General features: G+C 41.5%; 1 protein-coding gene across 1 annotated transcript in view; it reads left to right on the top strand.

The window, feature by feature from the left end:
- The window catches only part of LOC137391940 (ras GTPase-activating protein 1-like), a 45768-nt gene that overhangs the window by 7629 nt on the left and 19224 nt on the right, over window positions 1-18915 (top strand). Inside the window, exons 5-7 of the mRNA XM_068078504.1 lie at window positions 1299-1386; window positions 2057-2207; window positions 17742-17956. Of these exons, the coding sequence (XP_067934605.1) occupies window positions 1299-1386; window positions 2057-2207; window positions 17742-17956 (454 nt within the window). The remainder of the gene's footprint in view (window positions 1-1298; window positions 1387-2056; window positions 2208-17741; window positions 17957-18915) is intronic.

Raw genomic sequence — 18915 nt, 5'->3', positions numbered from 1 at the left:
CTAGTTACTAATATACACCTGAGTATATACTAGTTACTAACATACACCTGAGTATCTACTAGTTACTAATATACACCTGAGTATATACTAGTTACTAATATACACCTGAGTATCTACTAGTTACTAACATACACCTGAGTATCTACTAGTTACTAATATACACCTGAGTATATACTAGTTACTAATATACACCTGAGTATCTACTAGTTACTAATATACACCTGAGTATCTACTAGTTACTAATATACACCGGAGTATCTATTAGTTACTAATATACACCTGAGTATCTACTAGTTACTAATATACACCGGAGTATCTACTAGTTACTAATACACACCGGAGTATCTACTAGTTACTAACATACACCTGAGTATATACTAGTTACTAATATACACCTGAGTATATACTAGTTACTAACATACACCTGAGTTTATACTAGTTACTAATATACACCGGAGTATCTATTAGTTACTAATATACACCTGAGTATCTACTAGTTACTAACATACACCTGAGTATCTACTAGTTACTAATATACACCGGAGTATCTACTAGTTACTAATACACACCTGAGTATCTACTAGTTACTAACATACACCTGAGTATCTACTAGTTACTAATATACACCTGAGTATATACTAGTTACTAATATACACCTGAGTATCTACTAGTTACTAATATACACCTGAGTATCTACTAGTTACTAATATACACCAGAGTATCTATTAGTTACTAATATACACCTGAGTATCTACTAGTTACTAACATACACCTGAGTATCTACTAGTTACTAATATACACCGGAGTATCTACTAGTTACTAATACACACCGGAGTATCTACTAGTTACTAACATACACCTGAGTATATACTAGTTACTAATATACACCGGAGTATCTACTAGTTACTAATACACACCGGAGTATCTACTAGTTACTAACATACACCTGAGTATATACTAGTTACTAATATACACCTGAGTATATACTAGTTACTAACATACACCTGAGTTTATACTAGTTACTAATATACACCTGAGTATATACTAGTTGCTAACATGCACCTGAGTATATACTAGTTACTAACATACACCTGAGTATCTACTAGTTACTAATATACACCTGAGTATATACTAGTTACTAATATACACCTGAGTATCTACTAGCTGCTAAAATACGCCTGAGTCTCCTTTTAGTCACAAGAAATGTGAATCAAGTATGATTATTGTGAAATACTTTCAAATTCAGCTTGAAGACGAATTCGCTGTTGTTACTCCGCCACTCTGTCATGTGCCTGTAGGATGATGAAGGAGGAGAACTAATAGAAGATTTAGAATACTACCATGCAAGCATTGCGCTGCCCGAAGTCAAAGAAATTCTTTCAAGAGGTAAATTGCTTATGCATTTCTATCAGCTGTTACCTTAAAGACTAGGAAGTCGTATGCTTTTTTAAGGTACAATATTTATTTGAGTATATCATGTACAGTACGAGTATAACATGCACTCATGTATATCATGTACAGTACGAGTATAACATGCACTCATGTATATCATGTACAGTACGAGTATAACATGCACTCATGTATATCATGTACAGTACGAGTATAACATGCACTCATGTATATCATGTACGGTACGAGTATAACATGCACTCATGTATATCATGTACGGTACGAGTATAACATGCACTCATGTATATCATGTACGGTACGAGTATAACACGCACTCATGTATATCATGTACGGTACGAGTATAACATGCACTCATGTATATCACATACCCTTACTCTTTAAACAAGTCTTTTTATTCAAGTTTTTAACGCTTTCTCATTTGGTCTTTTTTATAATTGGACTGCATATCACCAGAATGAGAAGCTGTATTTTGGTTGTCATTCCAACATCTATAAAAAATACTTAACTGCTAGGAACAACGAGTAGTTCTTATTTCAGTGTTTTTAGGCCTTTTTGGTTCTCTAGCTAGTTTAATAATAGTTAGAGCCCGACATAAAAGCATCAAAATTGGATGTTTGAACAAAGTTCACCTCTTCATGTATTTCAGCTGGAGACCGCAGTTTTCTGCTCAGACCAAGTGATTCAACGCCCGGTGATTTTACACTCTGTTTCTATGAGCAAAGCAACCTCAATCTGCATCGGTTTAAAATAGTTCGACATGGCAAAGGTTTTCTCATGGGCTCTCGGTTTTTCCCTAAGTGAGTAACATTACTATAGTTGTATGAAGGGAGATGAGTAACATTACTACAGTTGTATGAAGGGAGATGAGTAACATTACTACAGTTGTATAAAGGGAGATGAGTAACATTACTACAGTTGTATGAAGGGAGATGAGTAACACTACTACAGTTGTATGAAGGGAGATGAGTAACATTACTACAGTTGTATAAAGGGAGATGAGTAACATTACTATAGTTGTATGAAGGGAGATGAGTAACATTACTACAGTTGTATGAAGGGAGATGAGTAACATTACTATAGTTGTATGAAGGGAGATGAGTAACATTACTATAGTTGTATGACGGGAGATGAGTAACATTACTATAGTTGTACTATGGTAATGTTACTCATCTCTATGTAGTCTCATGTACTATATGTATGATACTATTACATCAAGTCTATTGCATGTATGATACTATTACATCAAGTTTATTGCATGTATGATACTATTACATCAAATCTATTGCATGTATGATACGATTACATCAAGTTTATTGCATGTATGATACTATTACATCAAGTCTATTGCATTTATAATACTATTACATCAAGTCTATTGCATGTATGATACTATTACATCAAGTCTATTGCATGTATGATACTATTACATCAAGTCTATTGTATGTATGATACTATTACATCAAATCTATTGCATGTATGATACTATTACATCAAGTCTATTGCATGTATGATACTATTACATCAAGTCTATTGCATGTATGATACTATTACATCAAGTCTATTGCATGTATGATACTATTACATCAAGTCTATTGCATGTATAATACTATTACATCAAGTCTATTGTATGTATGATACTATTACATCAAGTCTATTGCATGTATGATACTATTACATCAAATCGATTGCATGTATAATACTATTACATCAAGTCTATTGCATGTATGATACTATTACATCAAGTCTATTGCATGTATGATACTATCACATCAAGTCTATTGCATGTATGATACTATTACATCAAGTCTATTGCATGTATGATACTATTACATCAAGTCTATTGCATGTATAATACTATCACATCAAGTCTATTGCATGTATGATACTATTACATCAAGTTTATTGCTTGTATGATACTATTACATCAAATCTATTGCATGTATGATACTATTACATCAAGTCTATTGCATGTATGATACTATTACATCAAGTCTATTGCATGTATGATACTATTACATCAAGTCTATTGCATGTATGATACTATTACATCAAGTCTATTGCATGTATGATACTATTACATCAAGTTTATTGCTTGTATGATATTATTACATCAAGTCTATTGCATGTATGATACTATTACATCAAATCTATTGCATGTATGATACTATTACATCAAATCTATTGCATGTATGATACTATTACATCAAGTCTATTTCATGTATGATACTATTACATCAAGTTTATTGCTTGTATGATATTATTACATCAAGTCTATTGCATGTATGATACTATTACATCAAATCTATTGCATGTATGATACTATTACATCAAGTCTATTGCATGTATGATACTATTACATCAAGTCTATTTCATGTATGATACTATTACATCAAGTTTATTGCTTGTATGATATTATTACATCAAGTCTATTGCATGTATGATACTATTACATCAAATCTATTGCATGTATGATACTATTACATCAAGTTTATTGCATGTATGATACTATTACATCAAGTCTATTGCATGTATGATACTATTACATCAAGTCTATTGCATGTATGATACTATTACATCAAGTTTATTGCATGTATGATACTATTACATCAAGTCTATTGCATGTATGATACTATTACATCAAGTTTATTGCATGTATAATACTATTACATTTGCGTAAAGATCAGTAGATTGATTTTAAGTTTATTTTACCACACTTGCTGAACATTACAGATACAGCTCATACGGCTGTCTTTTATTTTAAACAGCGCTAGAACTATGAGTGCAGCTGTTCTTTCAATGTTTTGACATATGGCGTTGTATCAAATATTGCATGGGCAGCAATTAAAATGACTGTTTTGCATCATATGAACAGATAATTGCGTAAACAGTATACATAGGTAGGGAGGCGAACCATTGATTGGCTTAACCAAAGTATAAAAAAAAAAAAATTTCTGGATATTACGTGCATGTACTTGGCAAAGTTTTCATCTGTCACCTTTTTAAGGTCTTTCTAAGGTCACTAACCTTTGTTCTTGTCCTTTCAAGTTAACTGTCACTCATCTGTTCTCTGACGAATCAGTCCTTTTCCTACACCTGCTTTCTATGTCAACTAACCTGCCTAATGCGCTAGTGCTTAGGCATACATACGTACGTACATGTACATACATACGTACAATCATACACTTTTTACCATAGTTATGATAATAATAATAATAGCAGCAATGATGTCTTATATTGATGCAGCTGCTAAGGCCGCTGTTTGTCTCCTTGCCCTTTATTACATTAATGACAACTTTTCAGCAAACTTAATTCAATTCAAAACATTTTCCTTTTCTTAAAGTCCTTTTCTTTTCCTTAAGGTCATTTGTGGTTTGTTCCAACATGGTTATAGTCAATCGCCTACTCGTATGCTGCTATAATAATCTCCGCATTCAATTCTCTCTACTCCAACGGGACTTCGACATTTATTTGTACACTTCAACAGTCAAAGCCACAAGAGTTCTATAGTTAGTCTTTCTCATTAGTTACTCAAATATTATATTATAATTATTAACCCTTGCTGTGCTCAGCTAACATTAGACATTCCGTAGTAAGTTAATATGTTCAATTAACAACTGTTGTTAACACCCTGTTAAAACCCTGTTAACACCCATGAAGCATGACAAAAGAGATTTTTTATTACATCTTCTAAAGTTAACACCTACTGAATATCACCCGATTTGGCATTCAATATACATGTATATAAATCTCAGTTTGTCGTTGTCTGTCCAGCTATAGCCATTAAATTCTAGGAATGAAAAATGCATTTTATATTGGATTTGATCTCACGAAGATCACAAACGCAAGTTTGTAAATTTACGCTACTAACCACAAGGCTAAGCCATTTTTACTATCCCATCGATCTTACCATATACTGTATACCCTTTTCATGATCCCTTGTCATATATTATTTATTAATACAGTGCGCCCTCGGGTTACGATGCTCTTGTTATAAGATTTTTTCCGCCTCGCTATATGGAACATGATGCTTTTTCATTCTTGCCATTCGATTGTTAAATTTTTTTTAACTTATTTCCATATGATATCAACGACAATTTCTTTCGAAATTAATATTTATCGGCCGGTGTACTGATTATGATATGCTATTTGCTGAAATCCCTTCCACAACACCTGAAAGAGATATAAGACGGTTGCTATTTCAGTTTAGCGTTATTCGTTATAAGTTACAGTAAAAACAAATTCGAAAGCAGATAAGTGATAAAATTTTAGCCTTCGACAAAGTTCAAGTTTAGCAAAATACATAATTAAACTTAGTTTCAAGTATGTGTTTAGTAAACTAAACTTAGCTTCAAGTATGTGTTTAGTAAACTAAACTTAGCTTCAAGTATGTGTTTAGTAAACTAAACTTAGCTTCAAGTATGTGTTTAGTAAACTAAACTTAGCTTCAAGTATGTGTTTAGTAAACTAAACTTAGCTTCAACTATGTGTTTAGTAAACTAAACTTAGCTTCAAGTATGTGTTTAGTAAACTAAGCTTAGCTTCAAGTATGTGTTTAGTAAACTAAACTTAGCTTCAAGTATGTGTTTAGTAAACTAAACTTAGCTTCAAGTATGTGTTTAGTAAACTAAACTTAGCTTCAAGTATGTGTTTAGTAAACTAAACCTAGCTTCAAGTATGTGTTTAGTAAACTAAACTTAGCTTCAAGTATGTGTTTAGTAAACTAAACTTAGCTTCAAGTATGTGTTTAGTAAACTAAACTTAGCTTCAAGTATGTGTTTAGTAAACTAAACTTAGCTTCAAGTATGTGTTTAGTAAACTAAACTTAGCTTCAACTATGTGTTTAGTAAACTAAACTTAGCTTCAAGTATGTGTTTAGTAAACTAAGCTTAGCTTCAAGTATGTGTTTAGTAAACTAAACTTAGCTTCAAGTATGTGTTTAGTAAACTAAACTTAGCTTCAAGTATGTGTTTAGTAAACTAAACTTAGCTTCAAGTATGTGTTTAGTAAACTAAACTTAGCTTCAAGTATGTGTTCAGTAAACTAAACTTAGCTTCAAGTATGTGTTTAGTAAACTAAACTTAGCTTCAAGTATGTATTTAGTAAACTAAACTTAGCTTCAAGTATGTGTTTAGTAAACTAAACTTAGCTTCAAGTATGTGTTTAGTAAACTAAACTTAGCTTCAAGTATGTGTTTAGTAAACTAAACTTAGCTTCAAGTATGTGTTTAGTAAACTAAACTTAGCTTCAAGTATGTGTTTAGTAAACTAAACTTAGCTTCAAGTATGTGTTTAGTAAACTAAACTTAGCTTCAACTATGTGTTTAGTAAACTAAACTTAGCTTCAAGTATGTGTTTAGTAAACTAAGCTTAGCTTCAAGTATGTGTTTAGTAAACTAAACTTAGCTTCAAGTATGTGTTTAGTAAACTAAACTTAGCTTCAAGTATGTGTTTAGTAAACTAAACTTAGCTTCAAGTATGTGTTTAGTAAACTAAACCTAGCTTCAAGTATGTGTTTAGTAAACTAAACTTAGCTTCAAGTATGTGTTTAGTAAACTAAACTTAGCTTCAAGTATGTGTTTAGTAAACTAAACTTAGCTTCAAGTATGTGTTTAGTAAACTAAACTTAGCTTCAAGTATGTGTTTAGTAAACTAAACTTAGCTTCAACTATGTGTTTAGTAAACTAAACTTAGCTTCAAGTATGTGTTTAGTAAACTAAGCTTAGCTTCAAGTATGTGTTTAGTAAACTAAACTTAGCTTCAAGTATGTGTTTAGTAAACTAAACTTAGCTTCAAGTATGTGTTTAGTAAACTAAACTTAGCTTCAAGTATGTGTTTAGTAAACTAAACTTAGCTTCAAGTATGTGTTCAGTAAACTAAACTTAGCTTCAAGTATGTGTTTAGTAAACTAAACTTAGCTTCAAGTATGTATTTAGTAAACTAAACTTAGCTTCAAGTATGTGTTTAGTAAACTAAACTTAGCTTCAAGTATGTGTTTAGTAAACTAAACTTAGCTTCAAGTATGTGTTTAGTAAACTAAACTTAGCTTCAAGTATGTGTTTAGTAAACTAAACCTAGCTTCAAGTATGTGTTTAGTAAACTAAACTTAGCTTCAAGTATGTGTTTAGTAAACTAAACTTAGCTTCAAGTATGTGTTTAGTAAACTAAGCTTAGCTTCAAGTATGTGTTTAGTAAACTAAACCTAGCTTCAAGTATGTGTTTAGTAAACTAAACCTAGCTTCAAGTATGTGTTTAGTAAACTAAACTTAGCTTCAAGTATGTGTTTAGTAAACTAAACTTAGCTTCAAGTATGTGTTTAGTAAACTAAATTTATTCAAGTTTAATTCAGTGTTTATGTTATACGCCTGTCTTGAAGGTAAGCACTCTCCACAGTATGTACCGCATGTAGTACATTGTCATGTTACATTTTCTTGCAGATCATAACCACTAAATACAGTGCTGCTCTTTCGTGTCCGATTTGCTAAAGTTTTTTATGTTCATTTTACTAACGCAGGTGTAACAGTGCATTAGTGTTGTAGTTTTGTCCTGTAACACGTTCACTCTATAGGCTCTTCCATTCATTTGTAGAGATGATAGACTACCCGTGTATATTAACCCATAAGTTTCATTTTCAGAAATCTTCTGGTTGTATTGTTCTTTTTACCTTTGTGAGAGGGTCCTTTCCTGCAAAATCTGACGAACTTGTTGGTAATAGATTAGGCGAAGAAATTGTCTCTGTAATATTCTGCTGTAGTAGTATGTGATTTTCATTTTCCGCATTTGCAGCATTTAAAATGCAACATCTTTGTTGCTGTGTATATAGCATGCAGGTCAGAATCTTTAACCAAATTAGCCAATTATACTTTTCCTACTTCAACAGATTATTAGTCAATCCATTGTAATATGGATGTTCTTATACTCCATATTCGAACACTCGTTTTTCTTACACTCCTCGTTCTTACACTCCTCGTTCTTACACTCCTCGTTTTTACACTCCTTGTTTTTACACTCCTTGCTCTTACACTCCTTGTTCTTACACCCTTGTTCTTACACTCCTTTATTCTTACACATCTTGTTCTTACACTACTTGCTCTTACACTCCTTGCTCTCACACCCCTTGTTTTTACACTCCTTGTTATTACATTCCTTGTTTTTACACTCCTTGTTCTTACACTCCTCGTTCTTACACTCCTTGTTCTTACACTCCTCGTTCTTACACTCGTTCTTACACTCCTTGCTCTTACACTCCTTGCTCTTACACTCCTTGTTTTTACACTCCTTGTTCTTACACCCTTGTTCTTACACTCCTTGTTCTTACACTCCTTGTTCTTACACATCTTGTTCTTACACCCTTGTTCTTACACTCCTTGCTCTTACACTCTTTGCTCTCACACCCCTTGTTCTTACACTCCTTGACACTCAGTCGCTAGTACCTTTCCTATTAATGTTAGTGCCTTGATTTTAAATCATGCTCAGTGTAAGTTATCGTCAACACCAATTTGGGCCGAGTGTTACCACGCACGCACACACAGTGTTATTCCCTACCCAGTGTTATTCTTCGCGCCACCTTCTTTCTACCTTAGGTTATCATCAATGCACCAACCCATACTCAGTGTTATCATCCCCAGTTCAGCCTGTACCCAATATCATCATCGATACAACAACCTGTGCCCAGTGACCCAGTGACCCAGCAATATCATTTGTAAAGGTTTTGTGCCACCCTTATTTTCTTTCACTGGTACAAAACTCGGTGCATGAGTTTATACATGTATTTCTGCTTTGTTCATAAGAATACAAGAATAGTCAAGCACATGCAAAGAACAGGCCTAGAACAGCTCTGCTCTCAAGCACAAATGTTCAGGCTTATATAGCGGGTAGGCCCCGCATCTCGTTCTACTTGGCTGGGCTTGACTCGGCTTTGGATTGGCTCTACTCGGCTTGGCTCTGATTGGCTTAACTCTCACCTCGTTATTCTGCCTGACTGAGCACAGCTCGGCTTAGCTCAGCTCTCAGTGGATCACATTCCACAACACTCTCCCCTCCATTGGTGACCACGGTCTCCAATCTAGGCCTTTGGGAGAGAGCTTATGGTAGCCACCTGGCAGACTTCCTCCTCTCCTGTCAGGGTTCTGTCCAGGTCCTCGTCATCCCCTTCAGAGACAGCTCCTTCCGGGCAGCTCGAACTGGCCTCGGCAGTCGCCTCCTCCCACCCCTGATCTCCCTTGGGGACTGCCACACCTACCGGCTCCAGTGCACCCAGTGCTTCCTCAACTTCTTTCAAGCTAGTTGTGACCGAAGTCAATAAATTCTGTAGAGAGGTGTTACCTTTGCTGTCCATCTTCTCGAGTGCTCTAACGTCGTCTAGAGAAAACGAGTGTTGTTAAAGGAAAGCTTTGGTCGCGTCCGTGAGGCCCGTTTTATTGCTGTCCTGTTCGACCTCCGGACCGTTTCTCGACAATTCCATGGAGTAGCATACCCTGTCTCCGTACCCTTCCGGCTTTCTAGTGGTCCGGGCCGGCCTCGGATTGTGCTGGATTGGAGCTGATGGGATTTGTGGGGTTGCGGTTCTCCAGCGTCCTCCGGGTTTGATTCCGGTTCTCCCGGAACTTCTTCTAGTGGGACGGGATTGACTTTTACCGAACTCGGTCTTTGTTGCTCCTCTTCCTCCGGTCCGGCTGGGTTTTCTACGAGAGTTCTTTCCTGCCTTTGCTTTTCTGCGACCTCCATCAACAATTTTTCCTAGTTGGGGGTGGCATTATTGGCACTGGGTCATTCCTGATCTCCTCCGGCTTTCTCTCTGGCCTGCTGGGTCGAGCCCCCTTCATGTTAAGGCCCCTCCTTTGCTCCAGAGTGGCCAGGGCTTGTCCCAGCCTCTCTGGACAAGCATGGTAGGGCTTCAGCCTTGCCCCGCTCTGGATGGAGGACTGGCCCTGTCGCTCCACCAGATATGTGTGGTTGCCCCAGGCCTTCAGGACCTGGTATGGTCCTACGAACTTCGCCTGTAACTTGGGGTTTTCTCCCCGTCTCTGGCATTTATTCGTGAGCCATACCCAGTCGCATAGGGCATACAGCGGTGGCTCTTCCCGATCCTCTTGTCTCACCTTTACCTGACTCTGCCGTAGTGCCTCATGCACCGTTTGTAGCCTTCGCTGCACCTGGAGGGCATGCCCATGGGCAGGAAAGAACTCGGTCGGTGGGGTAGCTTTCTAGCTGGTCTGACAACCTCAGCTCCCGTTCCAACATCAGCATGTTTGCTGTTTCTCTGGTTGTGGAGTGGGGGGTGCCTCGGTATGCCCTCATCAGCTGGGGAAGCAACAGATCCCATTCGTCCTGTCCTTGGGCTAGAAGTAATGCCCTCAAGGAATCTCTGAGTCCTCGGTTATTCCATTCCACGATTCCATTGGCCTGTTGGTGGTAAGGAGTGGTATGTGTTTTCTCCACGTTCCGGAGTTGGCACAGTTTGGCAATCAATTGACTCTTGAACTGCGCCCCCTGGTCCGTGTGGATCTACTCTGGAAGCCCCAGGTAGCAGAACACCCCCTCGTCCAGTGGGTTTGTGACCACCGGTGCCGTGGCGTCAGGCAGCGCCAGCGCGTTCTGCTATCGGGTGAAGTGGTCAGTGAGGACCAGCACCCACTTATTTCCTCTTGGAGTGGCCAGAAATGGCCTGACCAGATCCACGGCCACCTTCTGCCAGGGTCTTTCGGCGTAGAGCCTCCGTTTCTCTCCGGCCATCTTTGTCCCTCCATGCTTTGCGGCCTGGCACACCTCGCAACTCTTGATGAGCTGTCTGACTGTGAACGTCAGTCCGGGCCAGTATCAGGTCAGCTGGAGGCGGCTTGTCATCCTTCCCACCCTAGAGTAGGCCAGGGCGTGTGTTTGCTATACCGTGGTTTTTCGCATGGCTGGCGGGCAGATGGCGCACCATCTAGCGTGGCCCTGCGGGGCCATGCGTGCCTCCAGCACACCGTCCTGTCGTACTCGCAAAGAGCCCTGCATGTGATACAGTATAGCCAGCTCTCTGCTTCCGACTTTCAGGTGTTCCGCCGATACCTCCTCTCTTGTGGCGCTTGCCCGGTACATAATGGCCACCGGTCCCTGTCTGGTGGCCTGTAGCCTTTCCAGTTCACCCTTCTGCTCTGACTTCTCTGGCGGGGCTGGTAGCCCCTCGGGATACCACCAGCACTCAGGTTCAATCCTACCACTGTTGAGGCGGGAGTCCCATGCGAGTTGCTGTTCGGCACCTCGGGGTATGCGACTTTGCCTAGGGTCAATCTCGCTCTGTCGAGATCGGGAGTCCCATCTAGGCAACTGGTCAATACCCACGCAGCTAACGGCCCTTGCTCTCGTGCCAACTCCTTCCGTAAGGGGCCTCCGTCTCTCTGTTCAATGCTCGCCCATTGCCGGCAGTCCTCGCAGGTTTGCCTACTCAGCCCATCTGTATTTCCATGGCAAGTTCCTGACTGGTGTTCCAGAATGTAGCGGAACTCTGCCAGGATCTCGAGCCACCTGATTCGAAGGTTCCCTCTTCCTACACAACCACCGGAGTGAAGCGTGATCTGTTCGTAGAAGAAACTCTTGTCCATACAGATAGGGCCGAAAGTGCTTCACCTCTTTGGCTGCCGCGAGCAAGTCTTATCGAGTGACGCAGTAATTGCGCTCTGAGGTGGTGAGGGTTTTGCTGTAATAGGCAATGACCTATTACGCAGCCCTGTTGTACTTTGGACAGCACGGCCCCTACTCCACATCCACTGGCATCCGTGTCCTAGATGTACTGTCTCCGGGGGTCCAGTTAGCTCAAGATCAGGGCAGTGCTGATACTGTCCTTCAGTTTGTTGAAGGCGATCTGCTCCTCTTCTGTCCATCTCCAGGACTCTCCCTTTGCAGTCAGCCGGTGCAAGGGATGCGCTATAGTGGCGAACTTCGGGATATATTGTCGATAGTGCCGTCTGTCCCGAGGAACCCTTGGAGTTCTCTCATTCCGCACGGGTTCGCCCACTTCGTGACTGCCTTTACCCTGTTGTGGTCCGTAGAGACTCCGTCTTGGCTCACTATTTGACTCAGGTAGCAGACCTGGGGTTGCAACCGTTCACATTTGGACGGTTTTAATTTTAATCCAGCCTTGTGGAGTCTCCGGAAGCTGGCGAGCTCTAGGCTCCTCCAGCTGGTTCGATGAGCCCCCTCTTGAGTAGGTCCTGGATCTGCCTTTCGGCCTCTGTCTCCTTTTCCGGCCCCAGCCTGTGGGGGGCTACCGGATCGGACGAGTGCCCTCCTTGAGTGGGATAGAGGGTTCCACCTCGGAGGTCTTTCTCACGTCGTCGTCGCCCGTACTGAACACGGTGGCATACCAACTCAGCAGGGAGGCCAACCTTGCCGTCTGACTCGCCCCCTTACAGTGTGGTCGGGCCAACTCAAACAACTCCTTTAGGTGAACCGGCACTTCATTGGCTGAAGTCCAACCGGCTTCGTATAGTAAGGGGTCATCCTCCTCAACTTGTGGGGTATCCACCCCCGTGTATGTGCCAATAATGGCTCCAGACCGGAAGGTCAATGGCTGCTCCGTCGTGTTCATTCAGCGGATAATGACCTGTCCCTTGGATCCTGGCTGATTTAGGCTATTTGCCACGGGGAGTACGTCAGGAAACCTGGGTCTGTCCGGGCTGAAACCACCACCCTCCCAGATTACCTGCACTTTGCTCTGTAGCAGTTGTCCATGCCGGTCCGTGCAGACTAGCTGCTTGCCATCCACCCAGACCACTGGTTGTTCAAACTCGAGAGAACACTGATGGGCCACGAAGAATGGCATTCCCAGTATGGCATTCTCGCTTAGACGACTGACTACAAAAACTTCCTTTGCCCTCACGTCCTTCAGACGAATTGTCAACCGAATCATTCCATAGAAGGGGAGCCGTGTCCCGTCATCCAGTAGATCATGGCTGTCGCTCTCCTCGAGCTGGTCTCGTACGGCTCCAGGTAGTCGGTCAAAGACCTGTTTCTTTAGCAGGTTCATGGTACACCCCGTGTCCAGGAAAAACTGGATGGGCTGCCCCATCCTCTTTTCCTGGAAGGAAATAGCTGGTGGAGTGAGGTCGGCTGAGGGCTTGCGCCATAGTAGTGTTCTCCAGGGCATCTTCTGAGGGGCTTGAAGTGCCCTCCCTTTGCAACGGGGCGAAGTTAGTCCTTGGGGCCACCCCGCGACCGGGGTTGACCCGCGGCTCCTGAGGTTGTCGCTCCTGAGGCGGAGAAGGTGCCAGCTCTGCCGCTTTCAAGGTAGGTTTTCGACTATCCTGTCTTGTGGGGGTGGTCCTCGGTGTCTTGGGTAGAAGGGGTTTGGTAGTCACCCTCCTACATTTCTGGTTACGTCCTTGTCGCTCGCTCAGAGAGGCGTAGGCGGCATCCGGGATCGGAAAAGCGTCGGGGCTGGCCTCACTCAAGGACTGATAATAATTTTGTGTCTCCACAGGCTCTTCCTGTGCATGAAATTCCCTCAGTCTAATCCCTGCTGGTTGAGACCATCTGTCAGCATTCACCGAATCCCGTGTAGCTTTGGTACGTTTCCGGGGTTGTTTGGCCTTGGCACAGTCAGTAGCCGGAGCTACTGCTGCGGCCTCCCCTCGTTTCCCAAAGCCGGTTTCGAGTAGCGGGGGCAGTTCTTTCGAACGTGCCCTGGCCAGCCACAACCCCAGCAAAGGGTAGCTGGCTGGCTTCCTTTCTCGGTCTGTGTGTGAACTCGCTCCTGGAGTCGTTTCACTTTCTCCTTGAGAGATTGAACTAACCGGGCTAGTCGACCAATGACGTCGGTTTCGGCCGAGTTTACTTGGTCGAAGAATCCTCCTTCCTGGGCTCGCACCGAAGATCTGGCGGGTTTGCGCTCGCCTCCCTGAATCTGAAGGTAGTCATTTCCGACCCGTACAGCGTCAGCTAGTGTGGGCGTGTGTATGGCCAACAGATGTCGCTGCAGAGCAGGATCCCTGGTGACGTCCTGGTGACGATTCGGCAGGTCTCCGTACGCAATGCGTACCAGCCTTTTGACCTCCATAGCATGCTCCTGAAGTGATGTTCTTTTCTCTCGTTTAAGGGCGTTGAGCTGGCTTAGTGCCTGCCTGACGGATAGCCCGAATCTTGCCCAGAGGGCATTGAAAATGGCCTCCTGGTCCTCAGCCTGTCCACAGTCTTCGGCCTGTTCGCCCAGTGCTTTTCGGAGGTGCAACAGTGTTGCTCCTTCCGTCAACTGGTTGGCGTCGGCTACCTCCAGAAAGCGGACAATAAAATATTCTACATCCCCCTTTTCTGTGTACTGGGGAGTCCTGAAGCGTGGTGCCGGTTCCTGAGTCCTTGGCATCAATAGCACCCGTTCTAGTGCTTCGTGCCCTTCTATTGGCCATGTTTGGGACTTTCAGTAGGTTTCTGCTTCTTTCCTATAGCAGTACATCTACTGAGTCCGTGGCTGTCAGCTCTTTTCTGAGTTTCTTCCTGTTGCCTGGAAGTTCTTCCAGTAGGAGCTGTGCTGCCTTCTCAGGCAAGTTCTGTCGGAGCCTTCAGTAGGTTTCTGCTCCTAAAGCAGTGCATCTATTTGGTCCGTTGCTGCAGGGTTTTATACAGCTCTCTCTGGGTTTCTTCCTGTTGTTAGGAAGTTCCTCTAGTAGGAGCAGTGCCATCGTTTTTCAGGCAGGCCCTGACGGTTTTTAGTAGGTTTCTGCTCCTTTCCTAGTGCAGTGCATCTACTGAGTCCGCTCCTGTCAGTAGGGTTTTACGCAGCTCTCTTTGGGTTTCTTCCTGTTGCCAGGAAGTTCCTCTAGTAGGAGCAGCGCTGCCGTTTTTCAGCCAGGTCCTTGTCTCGTGTTGCCTGGGTTTCTTCCTGCTGCCGCTTTCAAGGCAGTAGAAAGTTCATCCAGAAATCCAGCACGAGTCTCGTGGTGGAGTTTTTCTTGGGATCGTAGTTATCCTACTTCTGCCACCAGTGTAAAGGTTTTGTGCCACCCTTACTTTCCTCCACTAGTACAGGACTCGGTGCATGAGTTTATACATGTATTTCTGCTTTGTTCATAAAAGTACAAGAATAGTCAAGCCTATGCATTGAACAGGCCCAGAACAGCTCTGCTCTCTAGCACAAATGTTCAGGCTTATATAGTGGGTAGACCCCGCCTCTCATTCTACTTGGCTTGGCTTGACTCGGCTTTGGCTTGGCTTTACTCAGCTCGGCTCTACTCGGCTCTGACTGGCTTAAAGCCGTTGTCACACTTAGGTTTGGTTCGGAGGTTGTTTTACTTCGGTTCGGCTAAGCCACATGTCACACGGCATCCGAAGTCACTTCGCTTCCTCGATACCATACGCATGGGGACAGGACACTGTTTCATTGGTAGTTTTTATGTATTTGAGCTAAATATTTCTATTGTAAACAAAAAACTTTGAGGAACAACTATTGATTATAATTATGCAGCAGATTTATCAAAAGATCGTTCAGTTACTCAAAATAAATCACTCGATACAAAGATTTTGCCAACCCTTCCCATCAGCAAAATTATATTTTTTATTAACATATGAATGTTTTTCTATGCTGAGTACATAACAAACAAAAACAGTCTTTATCATATAACTGTGGTTTTACATAAATAAATCAGTCAACGATACTTCATCAGGATGAGTATGACACATTACTTCTATTCTACACGAAAAAAACCACCATTCTCTTACATTTATGCAAAACTCAAGTGCAACATCTTACATTTATGCAACACAATCACAAGTCCGAGTGAGCCTTGTCGTAAATTGCTTTATGTTGTTTATTTAAAGAAATAAAAGTATCGTCCCATTTCTTTTTTAACTTTGCTTACACGCACGTAAGGAGAAATGTGACGCGTGCTCGCTAGAATTTTAACCAGCCCATAAGAGCAAGGGTTTGGCCACGAAATTTCGAGCAGGACTGAAATGGTTCGTTTCGGCCAGAAATGTCTTTGGCCGAACAGTTTACAGCTGACAGTGACGTCATTTTGCGTCATTTAGTTCGTTTCGGCTCTCGTGTGACCACCCCTTAACTCTCACCTCGTTATTCTGCCTGACTGAGCACAACCCGGCTTAGCTCAGCCCTAGGCTCAGCTTTCAGTGGATCACATTCGACAACACATTCACATACCTACCTGTACTTAGTAATACCATCCACATACTTACCTGTACCTAGTAATATCGTTCACATACTTACCTGTACCTAGTAATATTGTCCACATACTTACCTGTACCTAGTAATATCGTTCACATACTTACCTGTACCTAGTAATATCGTTCACATACTTACTTGTACCTAGTAATATCGTCCACATACTTACCTGTACCTAGTAATATCGTTCACATGCCTGTACCTAGTAATATAGTTCACATACTTACCTTTACCTAGTAATATCGGTCACATACTTACCTGTACCTAGTAATATCGTTCACATACTTACCTGTACCTAGTAATATCGTCCACATACTTACCTGTACCTAGTAATATCGTTCACATACTTACCTGTACCTAGTAATATTGTCCACATACTTACCTGTACCTAGTAATATCGTTCACATACTTACCTGTACCTAGTAATATCGTTCACATACTTACTTGTACCTAGTAATATCGTCCACATACTTACCTGTACCTAGTAATATCGTTCACATGCCTGTACCTAGTAATATAGTTCACATACTTACCTTTACCTAGTAATATCGGTCACATACTTACCTGTACCTAGTAATATCGTTCACATACTTACCTGTACCTAGTAATATCGTCCACATACTTACCTGTACCTAGTAATATCGTTCACATACTTACCTGTACCTAGTAATATCGTTCACATACTTACTTGTACCTAGTAATATCGTCCACATACTTACCTGTACCTAGTAATATCGTTCACATGCCTGTACCTAGTAATATAGTTCACATACTTACCTTTACCTAGTAATATCGGTCACGTACTTACCTGTACCTAGTAATATCGTTCACATACCTACCTATATTATAACACTCCAGATTATTGAAAAACAGTAATGAGTTAATTCCAATCAACGCATCATGCTCTCCCACCAGAGTGGTAGGCATGCTTGTCAATAACTTTGACATATACGTACGGAAGTGGTGAGCTCATAACTTGTGAGGTTATACTCGCTGCTGTCGCTGGCATACTCATCAGCCTTAGCCTTTATTGTCATTCATAGATAACTTAATCATGCAGCAGGCGTGTCGCAATGATTAACACGATGTTGATTATAACTGTTTTAGTGACCGACCATTCCTAACCATGCTTTCAGATGTTCTCCGATGGCGAACACTTACTTTCTCTCACTGCTTGGCAGGGTTTCTGATATCATCACGCGATACTCGCAGGAGGCCATTACACCGGCTGGTGACACTCTCGAGTTCCCTGTGAGGGCAAACCGATCGGATGCTTCCGAGGCCAAGTCGAAAAGCCAGCTAGAGCATGTGTATCGGTTAATGAGGCAGTCGAGTGCAGGTGTCAATCTCATTGGACAGCAAAGAGTCATGGAGGGTTACCTTTATATGAGAAAAGGTTTGTGCTTCCATTCACATACATACTTCTTATTTGTTTCTCTTTAAATGTTTATGCCCGAAATCAGTACAATTATACTATGGAAGACTATTGACATTGTTTTTTTCTGAAAGACAATAGATATAGGGAGTGGAACCAGTAATGGGTAAGGTATGAGTGATTAGGAGGGCACCAATATTTGGAAAGGTACCAGTGGCAAGGGGAGAAACCAGTTGTAGGGTAAGGCATCGGTAGAAGATTGGAAATTTATTAAAGGGGTGGAAACTATCAGATGAGAATAACCAGTTGAGGGGAGGGGGGGTCAGTAATAGGGAGGGCACCAGTAGAAGAGAGGGCACAATCAATGGGTTGCGCGCCAGTAGTGGGCTTGGTGCCAGTAGTGGATAGAGCACTCGTAATGGATAGGGTGGCATTAGTAAGGAAGGTGATATTAGTCAGGAGGGCACCAGTAATGGCAGGGTGCCATAGTAGACATCGTGTCTTTAGTGCATGCCTTTAGTCGAGAGCGTGCCTTTAGTGGGAAGGGCACTAGCAGTGATTTGGGCCATGGTAGTGTTAATAACTACAGGGAGAATTGGTCTGGTTTGCAATCATCGGTATGAGTGAAGAAATCAATGTAGATGTTTATATCCAAACTTGATTTATCATGCTACATTCACTGTATTGAAAATACTGGACCAGAGCTTGGTCAAATGTTGTATGTATTGAATCTAAGCACCTTATTCTATTGTCGTGTAGGATTATCATCGCAAGGTTTGTCAAGTTGTTTGTTGGTGCAATTCCTCACTAGCTTACTCATGCCCTAATTTCGATGTCTATCAGGCACGTGAATGACTAAAATTAACTGAAATAGCATTATCACTATTCCACGCCAAGTTTGAGCCTAGCATCTCATTAGCCCACTCAACTGCCACCGTCTGAGTCATCAGTGATTTGTAAACAAGTACAGAAGATTTGTA

Source organism: Watersipora subatra, chromosome 3, assembly GCF_963576615.1.
Source record: "Watersipora subatra chromosome 3, tzWatSuba1.1, whole genome shotgun sequence".
NCBI classification, from domain to species: Eukaryota; Metazoa; Bryozoa; class Gymnolaemata; order Cheilostomatida; family Watersiporidae; genus Watersipora; species Watersipora subatra.
Note: the sequence above shows the minus strand (reverse complement) of the source record. Positions and strands in the feature narration are given on the sequence as shown.